Source organism: Lonchura striata, chromosome 8 (assembly GCF_050655825.1).
Source record: "Lonchura striata isolate lonStrDom1 chromosome 8, ASM5065582v1, whole genome shotgun sequence".
Classification (NCBI taxonomy): Eukaryota; Metazoa; Chordata; class Aves; order Passeriformes; family Estrildidae; genus Lonchura; species Lonchura striata.
The window spans coordinates 19,747,790-19,769,700 of record NC_140710.1 but is presented as its reverse complement, the minus strand read 5'-3'; the positions used below and the strand labels follow the sequence as shown (position 1 = coordinate 19,769,700).

The 21,911-nt window shown below is 37.9% G+C and overlaps 1 protein-coding gene across 5 annotated transcripts in view; it reads left to right on the top strand.

The window, feature by feature from the left end:
• Positions 1-21,911, top strand: part of COL11A1 (collagen type XI alpha 1 chain) — a 128,921-nt gene that overhangs the window by 82,237 nt on the left and 24,773 nt on the right. For all 5 annotated transcript variants that reach the window (XM_085585874.1, XM_085585872.1, XM_085585875.1 and 2 more), the window contains 13 exons: positions 815-868; positions 1,691-1,744; positions 5,786-5,839; positions 6,781-6,888; positions 7,651-7,740; positions 8,007-8,060; positions 13,696-13,803; positions 14,705-14,812; positions 15,873-15,926; positions 19,378-19,431; positions 20,148-20,255; positions 20,843-20,896; positions 21,802-21,855. In XM_085585874.1, the coding sequence (XP_085442000.1) occupies positions 815-868; positions 1,691-1,744; positions 5,786-5,839; positions 6,781-6,888; positions 7,651-7,740; positions 8,007-8,060; positions 13,696-13,803; positions 14,705-14,812; positions 15,873-15,926; positions 19,378-19,431; positions 20,148-20,255; positions 20,843-20,896; positions 21,802-21,855 (954 nt within the window). The remainder of the gene's footprint in view (positions 1-814; positions 869-1,690; positions 1,745-5,785; positions 5,840-6,780; positions 6,889-7,650; positions 7,741-8,006; positions 8,061-13,695; positions 13,804-14,704; positions 14,813-15,872; positions 15,927-19,377; positions 19,432-20,147; positions 20,256-20,842; positions 20,897-21,801; positions 21,856-21,911) is intronic.

The following is a 21,911-nucleotide window of genomic DNA, read 5'->3' as shown; positions in this document are numbered from 1 at the left end:
GACTTTTAAGATTTCACTTAATACACTAAAAACTAAAGAGCAAAAAGGATTTTCATAAGCTGACATAGTACCTTTCAATATGACAACAGTAAATTTTAAAAGCTGGCCTCTGGGGTTTTTTGATAACAACTTCAGAAAGAGTCATGTAACATACATGCATCTACATGTGCTTGCAATGCACTAAGTCAGTTGATCAGCTTTAGCTAAATTTGTAAAACCATCCTGCATGAAAATTTTCTCTCACCATATATCTGTATATATACAAAGCTATGAAAACAAAATGTTCATATATCATGGGATTTTTCAACTATTTTTCATAATAGCAAACATGCTGTATTTAATCCCAGCTAACTCTGAAAATTTTATTATTTTTAGAATTTTGTATCGTTGTACTGATTTGGAATATTATCAGGGTTTAGGAATTGCCAAATATGAATGTTTAACTCAAAGTTAAAAAGATGACCAAACTATCAACTAAAGTCCCTGTTTTATGCAACATGGAAGAACAGTGCTTCTAACTCACAGTTAGTTCCTACTTTATTATGCACAGTTTTAGGGGTAACATGCAAACATATTTGAGGTAAGTAGTTCTCCTCCTTTTTTTACTAGATTCCTACACAAGCACTGTTGCTTTCAGGAAATCCCTCCAGTGTCTGTGCGTGTGCGTTGTGACTAACAATATTTATGACAGTGTGGCTGAGGCCTTATGCTTAAATCCAGACATTACCTGCAGGGTTCCTGTATTCTATAATTGAAACAAACTTTTCAATTCAGCTTGAGTAAAACTTCACTTGTTTTGTTGCCTTTAATGCAGGGACCACAAGGGCCTCAGGGGCCTGTTGGATTCCCCGGACCGAAGGGACCTCCAGTAAGTATCTCTTTTATTAAGTATGTGCAACAACAGGAATTGTAGTTTTTGTAGAGTGCCTCTGAAGTGAATAGCTGAAAATTTATGTAAGGGACAGTTTATGTATAGATTACAAATGTTCTTGTTCTCATATTTAACATAGTCATTGGTGCAGCTCTTAAAACATTGAGAGTATGGCACCAAACTGCAAGTCTGGCATGTTCTGTCAGTGACCATGTGACACACTGAGTTCAGGCAAAATGCTACTTTTCTGCTGTATATTTTCTTTGCATGATTGATTCACTGAGGAAAAATGAAGAGGAAGGAGGCATTCACTAGTAGCAGGAACATATAGAAGTAATAGCACATTTGAGCTGCCCCCTGAACCAGTCTTGGTGCTTTTCTGGTGTGCCTCTGCTCATGTGCAGTATGAAAGTAACAAAGCATCTGTGATTTTTTTTATCCCATGCATTTGTTACTTTTATTTCCAATTCCAAAGCCTGAAATTTCATCAAGTACTTCTGCAATGCTTAGATTTGTGTTGAGTCATTAAGCAAAGAAAAATGGTGGTATAGGGACTTTCCATGGTTTCTGAATTTACAGAAATCTATTTTGAACACGTTTGCATTTGGCAACAGTCATTCTCCAAGCAATTCTTAAGACACTATGGGAAGGACAAGGAAAAAATATTTTCAAACTCCTAGTAAGCTAATATAGGACCAGTTAAAAGTTACCAAAGACTAGTCTAGAAATAAACAGAGGGCAGAGATTCTGACAAATAATTGCACACTTTTTTTGAGGATGGCTAAGAAATTGCTTGATTTATGTATTTTATAATTTCAGGGTCCACCTGGAAAAGATGGCTTGCCTGGGCACCCAGGACAGCGGGGTGAGACTGTAAGTAAATGTATTCTGCTGTGTTAGTGTTGTTCTAAAGGTCATGGTTATGTGATCAAAACCAAAGAAATAGAGACAACAGGGAAAAGGGAAAGAAGCTGACACCAAGATGTTACATAACTGTACTTTTCTTATAGATGGGGCATGAGAAATCTTTATTTTGCTCCCATGATACAAGTGTGAGGTTATTATTTGCTATGTCCAGTTAGTCACATCAAAATGAGATTAAATATTTAATAGAATTAAAAGAGATTAATACCCACATCTCTATTTAAATTAAGATTTTTCAGACAATTACTATACAGTAGTTTTCTCCCTGAATGCCATGTACCAAAAATATTAGCATAAAGAAAAAAAAGGTTTATTGATGATAAACAGCTAGCAAAATGAAAAGCCAAGACCTTTAGAAAGTAGGATCAGGCATGATTGAACCTATTAAAATAAATTTTGAAACTATGTAACTCATCTAAGAATCACAATAATTTCTGGCATGAAAATGAAAAATTGCTATGTAATACTTTTAATTGAATTGTCTTTAAAAAACACACTATTTCTGTGTGTCAGAATGTTACTTATATTCCATTATAAAATAAAAATCCTCACTTGGATTTTTCAGAGTAGAGAAAGCTATAAATTAATTTATTGAGAAATTTTCTCAGCATGTAGAATGTGTTTTAGGCTCCAGCTTCACTGGAAATCTGTTAGTAACTGCTGAGTCACTTCCACTGCTGGAAGGAGGAGCACAAGCTTGGAGTAACATATCCCTTTGAAAATCTTTATTTTCTTCTGCTAGTACTGTAGCATTGTCACACTGTAATGCTTTGCAAAGATAGTGGCTTTTTTGTATATGAAACATTATTGACTCCTTCTTTTTTCTGTTCCTTTGCAATGATGCAAAGACTCTTGTTACCATAAGGATCAATTGTTTTCATTGTTTACAATGCAGGAAGCTCAAATTTGTTCTTCAGTCTGCTGTTGAAAAGTTACAATTTTCCCTTTAGTTTTAGTGCTTTGAGTATGAGCCATTAATGTGCCAGTAGAGCAAAGAAAGCAGAGAGCATCCTGTGCTGCAGCAGGGGGATCGTCTCCTTCTGCCCAGGCCTGGAGCAGTGTCCAGCTCCGGGCTCCTCAGGACAAGAGAGAGCTCCTGGAGAGCGGCCAGGAAAGGGCCACTGGGATGTTTGAGGGACTGGAGCATCTCTGCTGTGAGAAAAGGCTGATGGAGCCAGGACTGCTCAGCCTAGAGAAGGCTCAGGTCTTACCCAAGTACAGAAATACCCGGAGGGAGCTGTAAAGAAGATGGAGCCAGGCTCTTTTCCGTGGTGCCCAGTGACAAGAGGCACTGGGCATAAACTGCAACACAGAAGGTTCCATCTGAACATCAGGAAATGCTTTCTCCGTGTGAGGGTTACCAAGCACTGTCCCGGAGTCCCCAGAGAGGCTGCAGTCTCCATTTGAGGTATTCAGAAGCCATCTGGACATATTCCTGAGCAACCAGCTCTCAGCAGCCCTGTTTCAGCAGAGCAGTTGGACAAAATGTGACTCCAGAAGTCCCTTCCAGCCTCAGCTATTCTGATTATGTGATACAACTTGTAACAAAATATTCAAAATACAATGAAACTGTGGATGCTGCTACTGTGTGAAACTTGAACCAGGTCACTCAGATTTACTCAGTGCTATGGTTCTCTAATTTTGTACCACTTTGTATTTAGTAGGGTTATCCTGATAAAAATCTTGAGTAATTTAGGAGCAAATCCAGCTTTTCATTAGAATTGTTTTCTGCCCTGTGTGTTTCTAAACTTGGGCCAAAACTATGTTTAAAATACTTTTCCCCATGGGTTCTCATATATGTCTTTTTGTAGAAAACCACATGGCTTTAAATCAATTAGTTGGTTTATTGACTTTCTTTTCCTGATGGACATACCCACTTCAAGTTTTTTTTTAAAAAAGTATAAATAGAAAACTTCATTGCACTCACTGGTAAATAAGGGTATTAATAATTCTCTTTCTTATTTAGACACATATCTTATTATAAAGTGCATTGACATATATGGGCATTTCAGCAGTTATGGAATTAGGATAAGAGACATAGTCAAGCTTAATGAATTAGACAGCCAGATTCCTAGGTTGCACTCTGCAGTTTGTTCATGGAATAATAAGCACAAGTTGACAGCAACTGAGGTAACTATTGGTGAAGAAGAGACTGCAAATTTTTCCCCAGTAAGACATATACAATTTGAAGAACTGACATGGTTTGTTCTAATTGTAGATATAGAAACAATAATATCATGATAAATAATTTGGAATATAAATGTAGGAATAAGCTTTGTACTGAAAACCATTATTATGCCAGTTTGTCCTTAGAAGTGATTATAAATTTCAGTGATGTCCATCTCAGTTTGGCAGGAGGCATCAACAGTGAAAATTGCTAGATTTTCTGCTGTTATGGAAGAATTTAGTGCTTCATGCTTGTGAAAAGACAAAATAGAAATATACTACCTGTAGCATCTATTGGAATGAATTCAGAGGCTTTTTCTTGCTACAATTAATAATTTCATTAAATTGTCTTTCACAGAAAATAACAACAACAAAAAAATATAGAGGCTACTTAGGCACTTCAAGATACAAACATGAGACATTAGTGTAATTTTTTTTATTGCTAAATATTTTAGAATTGGAAGGTTCAGGTCTTCTTGAGCAGTTGTTGCTGAAATTTCCTTTGATTTCTACATCTTCTAAAAATATCTGTAGGAATAGATAAACTTGTAACAAGAGAGAAAGCAGGGTAGTGAACCCATCATTAGCATCAAGGAGCAAAGTATCTGCATTCTGCAAAATTAGGACTAGAAGGTCTTCTCAAGGTGCTTTCAGTAAGTGGGTAATCAAATTTCTTTGTCTTTCCTGATAGCAGGCTTACAGAGGAAGCTTTGCTTGTGTAAGGGAGTAAGGGAAGGGACATGGGGATTCCATCTGGAGCAGTTCTAGTTTTCTGTCATCAGAACAAAGGAGGAATTTTTTTTTTTTTTTTTTTTTTTCTCCAGAGGTTTGAGGGAGTGCCTGAGTTATGGGCCAAACTGAGCCCTGGTAACATCTGGCTGGCAGCTGGAACAGAATCCGACTGAGGCAGCAAAGCTCAAACATGAACTTATGGAATAGAGCAACTATCAGTCAGACTGGTCAGGGGAAAGCTGAGTAGGGCCCAATAGTTGAAAAAATTTGGGCCAGATGAGCTCTTTGTTTTTACACAGGTGAGCAGAGCAGGAGGCAGACACAGGCTGTTCGGCAGGCTATATTGTGTTGGACACTAAAGTCACCTAGCAGGAATGCACTAACACTCTTCCATATTTGAAAAAAATAATTTAGCACAATTCAAAGATACATTAAACAGTGCTATTAAAAAGTGACATTCTCATTCAGATTATTGACTAATTTTGGCCGGAAATTCTGGGCTGCTGATTAGAAAATGAAAATTATGTAAAATTTCCATTTCTAAAAAATTGTCTCAAAAATATTTATCTTCTATTTCGTTTTTGACATCACATTGATTTCTCATTAGCTTAATTTTTTGGTGACACTCATGTTGCCTTTTCTACCATTTCTGTATAACCTTCACCTTCCCTGGATCTTTATTTCTTTTCAATTTCTTTTTCTCTTACCTCGCTTTAATGCCCTTCCAACTTAATAGTCCATCTGTGTCTTTCTTTAAAAAGCATTTTTATGTCAGGCTTTATGATTCATAATATACATATGCAAAAATGTATTTTCAGCTGTCTTTTAGCTGATTCACTTATGCATTGAAACACATCTAATCAAGTTCTCCTAGAGAGATCTGTAAAACTGATAGCAATTTTTACTGCTGTACCACCTCAGAGAGATGGGAACTGAGAGATAGAAGAGAGATTAAATCAGCATTTTGTATCTAGGCATATGCAGACAAAAAAGATTTTTCTTTTTTTATTTCCTGAAGAGAAGGAATGTGTGACATGGAATTTCTCTATAGCTTGTAAACGGTAATGTAATATTCTACAACTTTTTTCACAGGGTTTTCAAGGAAAAACTGGTCCTCCTGGTCCTGGTGGTGTTGTTGGCCCTCAGGTAAATAATTTCATTTCATAGTTGACTTAATGAGACCAACATTTAATGGTTACATTATATATAATGCAGTTGCTTTTGCTGTGTTAAAAGAACCACATTAATGGTTATATTAACTTTCATAATAAAAGTTGCATGACAATATTAGAAAGCTATACTTAGTAATCATCAGTGATTCCACCAAAAAAATTAAAATATTTGGGTTGCCCTTCCATTCTGTTTTATGTTTTGATTTGGGTTTTTTATTGGTTTGTTGTTCTTTCATGGAATTTTTATGTGATTATGAAATCAGTAGTTTACAGAAGTCAAAGAGACAGATTTCTCTACCATTAAACATTTTAGAAAGAACAATGCAAATTGTGATTTTTTTTTCCAGAGAAAAAAATTCAGTAACTTTTAGATAGTGGAGAGATAAACTATCCAAATTCCATTTGATTTAACCTTATTAATTTACAACTTAATCAAGCATTTAGAGCTTTTTTAGCTAATTCCCTCAGTGGAACTTTTCTGCTAGGGAATTTGAAGAGAGATCTTTCAACTCTCCTGCCTTACAATTCCAATTATTCAGAAAAGCAATAGTACAGAACTGTTTCAACACAGGAGTAGTACATGGATTTCTCTCCTGTGTCCTTTTTATAACCTTCTCCCATACATGCTGTGTTTTAAAGCTTTAGTGCTTAAGGAACAAGGTCAGGATTTCTCTCTTTGGAAGCTGCACAGACGTGTCTGCAGGCAAAATGCAATGCAAGATTTATTTTATAGGACAAAGATATTTTGTAAGTCAGCCTTGCCTGGAGGGAAGGTGAGGAATGTATGCTAACCAATGGCAGCACTGTTTGGTAACATAACAGCTGGATATTGAGAATCTGCTCATCTCCACTTCCTCCCACACCCGCAAAACATTCAATAACTTCAGGTGACTGAAGTTGTACTTTTGTGCCTAGGGTCCTACTGGTGAGACTGGACCAATTGGTGAAAGAGGCCATCCAGGTCCTCCTGGTCCCCCAGGTGAACAAGGCCTCCCGGGTGCTGCAGGAAAAGAAGGTGCTAAGGTATGATGTGGCTTTGGGGAGCAAACAGGAAGGGACAGATAAACTGCTGACAGTGTGACATTTCAAATCAGCATGTAGACATGCAGAATAAAATCAGAACATAGTCTAAAATCATGATTGGCAGGTTTCACCCAGAAGGACTTGGAAGACTGGAAGATTCCAATTTTAGAGCTATGTCTGCTTCCACTGAAAAATAAGAATTCTCTTGAGCCAAAAATTAATACTTTTGTAATAAAAACTAAAGAAAAGATTGTTTGCATATAACATGCATTCAATATGGAGACACTTAGTAATGACATATTCACACCAAGGTAGAAAACTGTACATTGGCTTTTAAAGTCAAATGTGTAGTAGTGAATAAAAGGTAGAATTTCACTGAATAAATTTAACTCCTTGCTTAATTTTTGGCTGCCATTGGGGAACAGGAAATATATTACTTATCTAGTTACTATGTAATTCTACTCAATCTTTGATTATAATTGGGTATCAAAAAATTTTATTGAAGGTATCTTTAAACATATTATACAGTTGTTGTGTTTTTCACTATTTGTATTTCATAACTGGTACTGTATTTTGTCAAAGTTCATTATAAATTTAACCACAGACTATTGTATTGATAAAACAAAACAATTTGGGGTGAATAGCTAGGGGAAAATCTTTGTTTTCATTACTATAACTAGGATCTAGTAGTTAATTCTCATCTCTCATTGTACACCTAATTTTTAAGCATATTTTTTAATCAAAATGTAATATGTTTCCCAGGGTGATCCAGGCCCTCAAGGCATTCCTGGGAAAGATGGACCAGCAGGTCTTCGTGGTTTCCCTGGAGAGAGAGGTCTTCCAGGTGGTCAGGTATGATATAAGCACTAGAGCAATTGCCATGATATTTCTAAATAAAAGAAACAATGTATTAACTCCTTTTTAAGTCTTCTACTGTGCTTAAAGTGAAAGCAGTAAGAGAACAGATAAAAATATAATTGGCTAGATAAGAAGTAAGGAATTTATTCAGGTCTGTTTCTTTGGATCTTGACATGTTTCCTATTATATGTGTTGCAAAATTGCTCTCGAACTTTCCAATTTAGTAGACAAACTTTTTTTTTCTCCTTTCTATTTTCTAGGGTCCAGCTGGTCTGAAAGGAGGGGAAGGCCCACAGGGTCCACCTGGCCCAATGGTAAGTAAACATAATAATTCTATGGAAACATAAACAATATTACCTAATAACCTTTTTTCTTCTTTAGATGCTGGGGTATTTTCATTAACACAATCTGTAAAACAGCAGATAGATCAGACTTCTACTAAGTATCCATACTAATAAACATGCATGGATTATGGAGGTAGGGAATATCTGAAGCCTTCTGCCGCTAGATTTAGTTACAACATTTACTTGCTTCTCAATACTTGCCACTTATGTCAAATTGGTTTTGAGATGAGAGAGGTTTTTCACGAAAAATCCATGGATAGTGACTAGTGGACTCATGGAGTTGGGGTGGGCTTGCCTAGGCTGGATGCCAGGTACCCACCAAACTGGACTATCCCTGCCCTGCTCAGCTGGACAAGAGAACACAAGATGCACTGAAAGATTTGTGAGTCAAGATAAGGACAGGAAGATCAGCCACCAGGTACATACATCATGGGCAAAACAGACTGAGAAAATGAGTTTAATTTATTTTCAATTAAATCAGAGTAGGATAGATAAGGAGAAATAAAAACAAAGTCTGAAAGCACCTTCACCCTCCCTTCCTCCCGGGCTGAACGTCACTACTGATTTTTGTTTTATCCTGCCCCTAAGCGGTGCAGGAGGATGGAGAATGGTCCTCAGTTCATAACACATTGCCGCTCCTTCCTCCAGATGGGGAGGACTCCTCACACTCTTGCCCTAATCCAGTGTGGGGTGCCTTGGCTGTGAGTCAGTCCTCCATGAACTTGTCCAACCAGCCCTTCCCAGGGCTGCAGGTCTTCATGAACTGCTCCAGCCCAGGTCCCCCCCAGGGTGCAGTCCTTCGGGAACAGGCTGCTCCAGTGTTGGTCCCCCACAGGGTCACAAGTCCTGCCAGCAAACCTGCCCCATGTGGGCTTCTCCCTCCACAGGGCCGCAGGTCCTGCCCGGATCCTGTGCCAGGGCAGGCTCTCCACAGGGCACAGTCTCCTTTGGGACCCACCTGCTCCAGTGTGGGGTCCTCCATGGGCTGTGGGTGGATCTCTGCTCCCCTTCTGTTGTGCATTTTTCCCCCATTTCTTAAATATGCAAGAGGTTCTACCCCTGTCACTTATGGGCTCAGCCATGGCCAGCCCATCGGTCCATCTTGGAGCTGGCTGGTGTGACTCCACTGGACATGGAGGAATGTGGCATCTTCTCCCAGAAGTCAGTCCCATAGTCCCCTGCTAGCAAACCCTTGCCATGCAAACCCAGTACTGCTGTGTTCCCTTTGTACAACTGTGTAAAATCATGTCATGCAGGAATTTTCCTTCTTGGCATTTTAAGCTCAATAGTAGAGTATGCTTCAAATTACCTATTCTCTGTTGTCATGCTTTATGCAAAGAAGTTCTACAAGGATGCACTGGCATTCAAAACATGCTAGAGTTATTCCCAAATGTGAATTGTGTAGATTTTGACAGTCATCTTGTCAACTTATTTCTTTCATACAGTGCAATTGAGATTAAAAAAAGAAAAGCATCAATCACAGCTATTCATGCTAGGAAAAAAAAAAAAGTAATGGAGGAGCTGAATTTCTATGTGCTTCAACAAAGCTCTCTTATGTCCTTGCAATTCAGATTAGAATTCATTAAACAAGGATAAAAATCCACACAGTACATTACAAGAAATACATGGGACTTGAATTCTTAAAATGAATTATTGAATTCTTAACACCAGAAACCTGAATTTGCATTTCTTAACACTGTGCAGTATATATATATTCCCAAAAGGCACCAAAACAAGGAATGGAATGGAATGGAATGGAATGGAATGGAATGGAATGGAATGGAATGGAATGGAATGGAATGGAATGGAAGCTAGAAGGAAGAGTCAAAAGGGATATCATCTTACCCATCTGAAGAATCTGAAATGTTAAAAGAAAAGATGAATCAAAGTCAAGAGAGCATAGACCAGAATAGTCTCTTCAATCCAAAGGTCCTGTCTTGATTTTTGCTGAAGGAGCCCCTAAGGCTGGACTGACCTCTCAAGCAGATGGTTCAGGTGCAGTGACCCAGAGCCCTTCTGAGCATGCACAGAGCAGCCAGCACAGGCAAAGCTGACGTGTGGCACAGCCCCCTTTGCCAGCCAGCCCTGTCCACACAGGAGCTGTGCCAGTCCTGTCATGGTCCTAAGAAAGACGCATCACACAAGATGTGAGGCAAAGTACACTTATTTAGTGATAGTGTCTGTATTCTGAAGTACGTATGTTTGAATTGAAATTCAGATGATCCATGTTTTTCTAATTCTTACAGGGTGTGTATAAGTTAGTGTTTCAGCTGAGAACATCAGGACTTTTTTGAGGAGGTTGTCTCAATTATCCCCATTTACCATCCTTTGGTTCAAATCACGGAGCTCTCTCAGAGCTCATGAATAGGATTCATGTGAAAATAAATTGGTAGAGAAAATCCAGCAACACTGTTAATGCTCCCCAGCTAATGGGAGTTCAGTGCCAGGTTGAAATCATCATTAATTTTAGTCCAGAAAGAGTATGGGTATCAGGAGCACACTACCAAGGAATTCAGTTCATAAACCCATCCCTCTTAGGGCCACCCTTCCTGCTGAGGTAAACAGTCATAGAAAGAAAGCCTTAGGAGGCTGAGGAATTTTTGCATATAGTTTTTTCCAGTCTTTAAGAAATAGATGTAGTGGTAACAGGAATTGAGAGTTTGAAAGGCAAAATTTTTAATTGCTTTAAATATATTTGAGCTTATTGTAGTGCAAGCAGGTCACTTGAGGTACAAAGAAGACCAAGTTGCCCTTAAAGTATTCCAGGTCCTTGGCGGGATTTTTATCTGTTTCATCTTTAATTACTAGCTTGTTACCTCAAAACAGGATTCAGTGAAAAAAAAAGGTGTATAGGTGCCCTTAATACTGGGTTTCTGTGCACCTTCAAGCACCACAGTCAAGCCACAACTGCTTTCTTTTTTTCACAGAAGCTCACAGCAGACCATGAGCATCAAATACTCCGAAAATATTTTCCCATCTATTTTTAGCCAACAGTGGGTACACACAGAAGTGTAATTGTAGTGGAGTCTTCATCTGCCATCTATAATAGGAAGAGAATCCATGCCACTGGCTGACTTTCCTGTGATTTCCTGCCAATACCAATTGTTTCTAACTAGCATATATAGTCAATTATAAGCTTTGTTTGGCTGGTGCGTACATCTGCTAGCATACCAAACAAATGACTGCTCCAAATACTGTGCATATGCCAATTACTCTGTTTAGAGGGATTTGGACAAAAGAAAGAGATGCATGAATGCATGTCAGAGCAAGAGGGGGTTCTTCAGGATTGAGGAGGGCATTTTCATGGTTTGGGGTTTTTTTGGGGGAGGGGATTGTGGTTGGTTTTTTTGCTATTATGGTGGGGGAGGTGAGTTTTTCTAACAGTTCTCTTTTATCTGTTCTCTTTGTTGCTTCTGTTTGTTTTCTTCCCTTCTCCTACTGCTGTGTGGAATGCTGAATGCTGATGAGAGAAAGCTCTTTGGAATGTCAAGCAGTCATTTTTAATTTGTTCATTTAGGAGTAGGATGCTCAAATTAGACTTGGAATAAGCCAGCTGTAGGCTACCCAATTATCAATACTGAACTATCTAGAGCTATCTTCATCTATCTGACAACATTTTACAGTCATGGGGACCTTCACTTGTTGAGCATTTTGTTAACCATCAGTAAAAAGTATTGCTACTATTATGCAATGTTACAATAGCTGTAATTACTTATTTCATCACAGGAAGTGAGATAAAACCAAGGGTGCTAATGAGGTTATAGTCTGTATAGCAACAATACAAAACACAAACTTCTATTCTGTAGAAAAGTTAAAAAAAAAAAAAAAACACAACAAAACACATTAATAAAAAGATTCCATGGTGTGAGTACCACAAGACCAAATGTTAACAAGTGGTTTCATAACATGAGGAGCTTGTTTCATAGTGGGAAAGAGTGACTAGAAAAAAAATAAAACATAGAAAGAGAGAACAGATTTAAGAAGCTGCTTAAAATGCTCTTCTGAGTTGGGACTATAATTTAATATGTTCTCCTGTGCTCAGAGGCCATTTTCTCAGAGAAAGGAGCGGCTCCTTGAAAACAGGAGGTGTAGTCCGTCTTCTTCATAACTCATGTGAAATGCAAAGAAAAGTGTGAAAAGTTGGCTGATTGCAAAGAGCTACTGGAAATTATGGCCTCTGTTAGTGTCTGCTGTCTGACACAGGAAAGATCTATGAGTTATTTGTTTGGTTTTTTTTTTCTCTCTATTCTTGCATCCTCTTGATGAGATGACCTAAAATTGTTTAGCTTATGAGAGCTGACAAGATCAGAGACCATGGTAGTATGGCTGTAGGGCAATGACTTTTTCTTGTTGAATTCACTGAAGCCTTAGGAACTAAAATAACAGAAATAGGACAGAAACTTAGGCAGCCACCCAGACCTTAAAAAATCCCCAACACCTGGAAGGATAAAGTCATCTATGATTTCCATAGGAATACTTTGTTTGAACACTCATGCAAATTTAGATCTTACTGAAATAACTTGCTAAAATACTTTAAGAAACCATTCAGCACACTCTTCTGTCACATTTATGTGGCGGGAAAAGCACCTTATTATGAAATTAGTACCATTTATGCTAATGAGGTCAGTCTAGGACAAGAATGTCATGAATAAAAGCAAAAAAATAGAGTACTCATAGGTGAAAGTATCTTAAAATTCCAATATTTACAAGACAGCAAATTTGCTCTTGCTTAAACATGAAAAAAAGGCAATTTTGAGTCTCAGAGTTTTATTTTTATTATTTTTATTAATTTTTCTTTTATACTATTGTTCTATTCTGTGATGTATCATCCTGCTTCTAGTGTATCAATTGGAGAAGTGAAATTACTAATCATAACTTTGAAGTGTTGCAAACTATCTTGAAGGTGTAGGGCTGAAAATTTGGGGAAATATTTGCGTACAGTAAATATTTAACAATACTCTCTTAATGCAAAAATTGTAAATTATTTAAAAGACATAAAATGATGCAGTTTTAGTGATTTTTAATACATAGCACCTGTTGTTTCACCCTTAATTTTTAATACTAGATTTTTAACTTTTTCCGTGCTTATCTAAAGATGCCTGTACATAAAAAAATCTCCTCTATAGAACACACTAAATTAGCCACTATACTTAAATATATTTTTACAGAGGTGAACTGAAATGCAGAAATGTGATAATCTCGGGCATAAGCAGCACAAAACTTTACTAAAAATTTTGGTTTTGGTGTGGCTTAGTTCTGTATTTTGATATGGTGAATATTCTTTCATCAAAGCAGTATGTTAATATATTTTGAAAACATAGAGGGAAGTAAAAGGACACTCATTATGATGAACAAACACAGGAAGTGGTATTTACAAAAAAAAAGAAATTAGTGTTTTGTGAAGTGTATTGCGTATGAACTTCAAGCTGGTCCTTCCAGCCTTTTTTCTTTATTTGCACACATGATGGATGCATAACCTTCAACCAGCTGAACTTGCACTGATGAGCAGCTTCTCTGGTGACTTGCCCCATGAAATCCACCAGCATTCCCAGGGCTCTCAGAATTCCTTTGTCCTTTTATTCCTTTATCCGCTGTGTTTTTCCAGGGCTCGCCAGGAGAGCGCGGCGCTGCGGGCACCGCTGGCCCCATCGGGCTGCCCGGCCGGCCCGGCCCGCAGGGGCCTCCGGGCCCCGCCGGAGAGAAGGGTGCTCCCGTGAGTAACCACAGTCCCACAAAACTATCCCTGCACACGCTTCTCATTCCAGAATGTACTTGCTCCCACTCTGTTCAATATGTATTCTCAGAATACACAACCTACTCATTTTAGATTTACAAATATGTGCATAGCAAAATATAGTAAAAATGCAGCAGACCCCAGATGCGGGGAAGAAATGATGATGTCTGGCTCCAGATCCAGAAGGCTGAAGGATAGCTTTATTAAAACTATACTATATTACATTAATATACTATTTAAAGAGATACTATGCTATTCTACATACTTACATCTTATTTACCTGTCTAACTAACTAACCTGAACTCATGACTCTGCTGAGAGCCCGAGCCACAGCTGTATCTGATTGGTCATTGAACCCAAACAACCTTCACCAGAATCCAATCCAGCAATCACTTCAGGTAAACAATCTCCACACCATATTCCACATGAGAAAACAAAGGAGCAGAGATTGTTTTATCTTCTTCTCTCTGTGCTTCTCCAAGAAATCCTGAGAGACAGAATTATGTCTCTCTGTCCAGAGAATGTGAATGTCACAGTAAAACACTTCCCATTGTGTTCTCTAAGACCAGGAAGGGTTAAACCTGTTACTATCACAACAGGGAGTGGAAAGAAATCAGTCTTTCATTAAAACTTTGTACACAGCCACTCTGCGTTAGAGTACAAGTGTATTTGACATCAGCTTCCATTATTACTTCATATAATTCTCTTATACATTCTCTTCCCTTGATAACTTTCTGTTGTGGTGTTCTCTGTTTTGTTGGGTTTTTTTTTTGGAGGGGGATGGATGTTTTAATTTTGTGTTGGTATTGGGACTCCCTGTACTGAAATTTTCATTACTCTCCTGTGATAATGTGGATTGCTTGATTTTCTTCAAAACCAGGGTGAAAAAGGTCCCCAAGGTCCAGCTGGACGTGATGGAATACAGGGTCCTGTAGGACTTCCTGGTCCTGCTGGTCCTAGTGGTTCTCCTGGAGAAGATGGCGACAAGGTGAATCATTATATTTGGTATCTGGGAGAAGATCTGTCAGTACAGCTGTCTGTAGCTTTCCTCACAATAAATAGGGCGACAAAGCAACAAATCTTATCCCTGCCTCCCCCAGATTCCCTCTGCCTACTACAAAAAAATACCTAAAAACCTCTTCTATGACCAGATGTCTGAGGGACAGATGCCATGGGACACTGGGTATTTGTTAAAGAGCTAGTAGAATAACATTTATCCTGGCAAAGAAACGAGGATGAAAGTGTGGCAAAATAAGGCAAATTATGCCAAAATTGATTTTTGTCTATTTTAGAAACCTGGTTTACTGAACGAGTAAGATGAAATGTCTTCAGTAATATACAGGGATTCAGAACCACCAGAGGTTGTGCTGGTAGGTTGAGGGTGTCGAAATAATTATGTTGACAGCAGAGATATTCTGTTGACCTCTGGCAGAATTTAAAATACGATACCTTTTAGGGTCATCTGGTGTGGTTGCTTGACCCAGCACTTCTCTGCTAGTTAGCACAGGGCAAAGATAAAGATTTCAACATCCATTTTTGTGATGCAAAAGTATTATTTATCCCACAGACAGTATTTTCTGTGATTTAGTTTAATTGTCTTTAATTATTGTATAAAAAAAACATTGTTTTCTAACGTGATTTATTGGTGATTTTAACAATTTCGAAGTTTTGAAATACTATAGACTCCAGTGAGAAGCAGTAGTTCAGTTATAAACAGTTACATGAGTCTGTAAATCAGGGTACTTTCATTATAAGTTCATATTGAAGGTGACATAGGCAACACAATTTCCTTTATTTAGAGCTCAGCAGCATTATACTTCAAAGCCAGGTCTCATTACCCTTTTAAATTCAGCAATCAATATCTGGATTAATATGACATATTATTGATCACTGCAGAATTGCTCCCTTTAGGCTTTCACTTGGGTCAGCAGCATAAAACATAGAATAATCATATCAAAGGGAACATTTAGAGATAACGTGATACTGACTTCAGCTAAGTGTGAAGGAGACCATTTTAAACAAGTTTAACTTTTAACTTTCAATTACAGGGTGAAATTGGTGAACCAGGTCAGAAAGGTAGCAAAGGTGACAAAGGAGAAAACGTGAGTAGCAAAATCCTTTGTGCATTACATGTATTCTTTATAAATAAAAGGCATTCATGCATGAAGTATGCAGGTAGCTTTGCTACATAAATGAGCAGAAAAAAACCCACACTTCTAAAATAATCCTTCAAAATAATCTTTTATACAATACTAGAGGTTTGTACTTACAGATCCAGACATGTAGTTATTATTGCTCATATTCCTAGAGCTTACGGAATCATTTCAAAATATAAACTACATTCTTAAGCACCCTTCCTGTATCATTGAAATTCCTCCATTCTGCATTTGAACTGGAGAGACCAAGAATTCCCATCCATTCTCTTACTGTGCTGAACTTCACTGACTGCACTGTGTGAACATACCCAGCTTTGGCTTCTTAGCCATGAGGATGAAAAGTATGGAGACTCAGTAGAGGAATCTACTAATGTAGTTTTGAAATTTGTAAAGGATATCTAATTCTTGGAGAGCAAAATTAACTGATGGCAGATTAATACAAGTTTTCATATATTATCATTAGGCCTATTAGTGAACCTAGGACTAATTAGGTTTCTACTGTTTTGATTTGACATTTTTCTATCTTCAATAATTAATTCTAAAGTTCAAGCACGTCCTTTTTTTATTTAGGTCAGACATACAAAATTAAGCCTTTTTCACTCTGAAATGTGAAGCTAGAAATAAGAAAACTAGCATTTATTTATTTCCGTTTGATTGTGGTTTGTTTCCTAAAAATTCAAAATGGTATGTTTTCACTTCTGTTCAATTTCAAGATAAAGTGGTACTTTACTTGAATTTATTTCTTTTTTAATTAATAAAAAATTGAAAACTAATGGCAGAAAGATCCCTTTTATTATTATATTTCAACATTATTCACAGTTAGCAAAGCTCTGAATTCAGTACAAGGGTATTCATGTCTAAGTATATTTATCTTGAAAACAGTGTGATTTTTGACATTAACAAGTTACAGAACAGTATATTACTTTAAAAATTACACCAAATTTATGGCTTACATATTATCAGATGATGTTTATATGAGGATATGTACATACTCAAGCAAATCACAGGTCATAGAATTACAGAATCACAGAATGGCTTGGGCTGGAAATGAATTTTAGGATCAACTAGTTCCAACGTCTGATCTAGTTCCACTTCAGGCTTTACATGTAGTCACAGGCATATCCTATTTTCCCCTTTGCCATACCTCTTCATTAGAAATGCTTTGCATCAGAGAAATTCAGGGAAGAAAACACAAGCTGCACTCTTCTGTTTCAGATTATTTTAGCACAGCGAGTTATGCTGAGCATTAAACTGTGACCACAGTTCCCATAGTGAGTACTGATGCATTTGGGGCTGCTCCAGCAGACCTGCTTTACAAATAAATGTCTGCAGCATTATCATTTGAGAATGTATCCTGGACTCCCAGTCTCAAGGTTTAATGCATTTGAGAATATTACATATTTTTCTTGAAATACAGGATTCAGTGTTGAGGCCTTAGTTGAAGTGAATGTACCTCTGGTTTAAGTCACATGCCTTGAATCTATTTGCCCCCAACTGTAGTCATTAAACCCTGACAATTTCAGCATGTGTTCATTTTAAATCTTCTTTCCTTTCAACGTGCTGAGAGATTCCTGTTGGGGCAGGGAGAAAGGGCTTGTTGGTCACCTCTGAAAGGTTCTGATGAGGAAGTACCCGGTTCTGAAATCACAGGACATAAAGAACAGATATTTACAATCTCAAACCACCCACAAAAGTCTTTGGTGGCCATTTAGACCCTGATCACAGCAAGGATCCTGATCAAAGAACTGATTCATCTTTCCTGTTTAAGAAGAGCTGGAAAAATCTTCAATTCCCCATTGAAACTAACAAAGATTTATTTTTGTGGGTTTGAAAATACTGTGCCTAACTATGTTGGCGTATTCTAGTTAAGACAGCACAATTTTGTTGTTGATGTGCTGTCCTCTCTTGAACTTCAAAATCTCCACAGTTATCACAGCTGCCTTTATTAACTGAGGATTCTTTCATGATTCTGCTCTGACTTTCTCCATTTACCCTCTAGAGCAATGGGAAAAAGAATCTGGCCATGTGTCCAAATAACTCCTCATTAATCAATTGCAGAGTACATTCCAGCAGTGCTTTACATCAAAATGGGTTTTTAAATGAGTTTAAGGATGTATAGGCTTCATTCCAGAGCCTATAAAATGAAGGAGAACATTGAAGCATCTTGAAGAGTGTAGAAAAATCCATGCATGCCAAATTCCTTTCTCATGGTAACACTTCCCAGTCAGCTGGACCATTCCTTGGAGTCCTTTTATTTAGATATGTCACCACAGAGGCTAGAGAGCTTTGTGTCATGTATTGTCATCAGGTATGGGACAAAAATAAAACTGTAAAAGAGAAGAAATGCAGAGTTTGATGCTTCATTCTCCCTAGAAAATAAAATGGTCCACAATATATATAAAATCCAGTGAAAGAAATAGACTGCAAGACTTAAGAAGTCCCTTTATTTAATTCCCCTTATAAAGGGCACAATAATCTCATTTTAGCCCTAGAAAAGTCTGTAAATCCCAGCATTATTCTCCTATAAATCAGAAATTGAAGCCTAGAAGTTGCAGGCAACTTGGCATCAGAAACAGATTAGAATTAGCCAAGGCCAGGTGTTGAGATTTGTGCCTTCTTAGAGTTACCCTTTCTCAGTCTACTTCCTGTAGTGTGGCAAAAAGAAGACTACATCCTTTACACCTCAACGTAAAGTAGTATCTTGCATTCCTGTACTCTGATAGCTTCATTGTATCACATCTGCATGACTGACTTCTAATTATATGCAATATAAGTTATTATTCTGCAGGGAGAATGAAAAAAAGACATTTCTCTCAGAGACTTGGGGTTTTTGGCCATTCTGTTGAAAAGAGACTTATTATCAAAGAAAATGTGATTCCCAGTGCTCAGCAAGAACTTGCACTTTTTCATCTCTTCTGGAGGTCAAAATGAGCTTTGTGCCATTGCAAAAATAATTAGCAGTTTCATAAAAACTACTCCAAATAATAAGCATTTTCATTAAAGATAGGTTTTTATATGATGCTTTAAAGTTTGAGAGATATTTTGCATAAATCTCATGAAAGTTTTGATATTTTTCATTGTGAAAAAAATTTCATTTTGATTCCTGTTCACATGGAAATTTATTAAGAAACATTAAAAATGAGCTTCTAACAAATGCCAACATTGTCTACTATAGATGTGAAAATCTGAGGTTTTGAGAGATAAATAGTTTGGACTGAATGGAAAGGACTTGTGAATGTTGTGAATGAAGGATGTAGATCCTCCATGGAGAAATATGGAAATGCTGAATAGATTGTGATTGTGCAAGTCAGGTTTCTCTCGTGTCTCTATTTGCCTTTAATCTCACTGCAGATGTCACAATCACTAACTTTTCCTTTTGGATGTGTGTTCCTTGCAGGGTCCTCCGGGTCCACCAGGTCTGCAGGGTCCTGTTGGAGCCCCAGGGATAGCTGTAAGTAGCTCGTAGAGCCACCCCAACCTTGCATAACTCAGCTGATGCTGACTTCTTTGAACTGTTTGCTTGTTTGCTCCTTACTCAGGAATATATTTCAAAACACCACTAACAGTTCTGTCCCTGCCCACTTACATGCAGTTCTTTATTGTAAACATTGTGGGTGTTACTGTATGGCAGATTTACAGCAGGGCAATAATTTGACAAAATTATTAAAAACTAAATACTGTAAATAGTGAATGGGGGTCATCCTTTCAGTGAACTTGTTTGGTGGTGTGTTTGGCAGCTCAGTACATATGCAGTTAAAAAAGAGTGTATTTTTTTTAAAATCCACCTGATACCAAGTGAATTAATTCTTATTTTTATTTAAAAGGCTCTGAATTCTTTTACCCTAAATATTGGTAGAACCCTGTGCTACTCATATTTACGTAGGTATTCAACAGCTATAATGTTTATGCAGATGTGATAGAGAAGGGGAATTCAGGGAACATTTCTGTGAGATACGCAGCACTAATTGACCTATATTAAACCAGAGCATGTGCTGGTATTGTTTGTGCAACAGCTTGCATCCAGCCAAGATGATGAACATGCATTTGTAAAGATACTTGGTGTGAATCTGAGCCCTTTTGTAGTTGTTTCCCAGTCATTTCCATGGAGATTTTCCTGTTGTTATCATCAGAGCTGTGATAGTCTTGCTCTTCATTGTTTCCAAACAGGGAGGTGATGGAGAGCCAGGCCCAAGAGGTCAGCAAGGGATGTTTGGGCAAAAAGGTGATGAAGGTCCTCGAGGCTTCCCTGGGCCCCCAGGCCCTATTGGCTTACAGGTAAATTCCTCTTTTATTTTCCTGTAAAACAAGATTTATATCTGTAAAACAAGATTTATTTTACCTTATATCTGTAAAAGCACCAATTTCTGTGTCAGAAACTGAATGACTACTGTATTCTATTAAATAAATGATAACATCAGTTAATAAGGAATGAAAGATCCCATATTGATGGAGTTCATGCATAAACAACAGATTTAATGCAGCAGGACTTAAATATATATATATATATATCAGAGAATAAATTATCCAGACTCCCACCTCAGGTCTGGATAATCCTGGCAATGTTTTTAAAATCATCCAGTTTAGCATTTGTGTGTGTGTTTTTTGGTTTTGGTTTTTTTTTCCAGCCCAAATTTTTTATGTTACCTAGTTTAAGCATCTTAGGACTATACTGTAATATGAAAAATCTCTGTTCCTTTTCTTTCCATTTTAATGCAAATAGGTATTTTTCTTCTTGTTCAACCATCCTGCCCCACCCAAGTTCACAAATTTGCTGTGTAGATCTGATTTACATTGTTTCATGTTGATTTATAACTAATCATTCCAGGGACCCTACTTAGAGTAGTCTTCCCTGTGTTTTTCAGGGTCTGCCTGGCCCACCAGGTGAAAAAGGTGAAAACGGAGATGTGGGCCCAATGGTAAGACTTCTTCCCCACTGGTCTTTCTAGAGGACATAAATATTCTCCATATATTATTGTCTTTTCTCTATAGCTCACCATTTGATAAGATATTCCTGAATTTGGTGACCGAGTATGAAACATTTTGTGTAATATAAACTCTCTCTGGGATTTTCTTTGCTTTCCCACATCTATCCCCTCATCATTAATAATGAGATTTATGTAACATGAGAAAACAATGAAAAAGAGATAGCAAAGCAGATGCTCTGTGTGCCTGAGACAGCCCAGTGACAATCAGGTTCAGAAAAGAAAGAGGAAAAAGCAAATACCACTGCACAAGAGAGTCTGGAGCTGCCTTCCTGAAGTTTAGGCCATTGTTATTAACATACAGTGTCAGGTACTTGAAGGCCAGAAGATAGTAAACACTGCTTGGCTCTGTTTACTTTCCCTGGGTGATGCATTTTCCAGCTGTTTCTCCTGCTGACAGAATGCCTCGTGGGCTGTTCCTGACTGCTAGGCAAGCTCTCTATTGCTTACATTTGCCTCCAGCCCTTGTGCCAAGTCTGGCTGCTCCTCTCCTGCCCATCTGTGGGCACCATGTTCTGCCCCAGGGCTGGCACAGACACTTGAGCTGGTCCAGGTCTCTGCATGCAGGGAACCTGTAGGGAAAGAACCAGTCCTCAGGGGGTCCTAAGCATCAGGTCATGTCCAGCTGAGGCACTGTGTGGCACAGCCTGCATCTCTGTCACCTTCTGAACTCATCCAGCAGGCAGCAATCTGGCCCTGCTGCTCCTGCTGCATGATGAAGATTAAAAGCCCTCTACAGATTGAGTATATTATTTTTCATGGTCAGAAATTCTTCATGAGTGTAACTATATTATATCTGTTCTATGATTCTGTCACATCACATTGTCTCTTTGATATAGGGTCCACCTGGCCCACCAGGTCCAAGAGGTCCCCAGGGTCCTAATGGAGCTGATGTAAGAATCAATCTATTTTTTGTCTTGCTAACTGAGTAATAAGCACCCTATTTTGG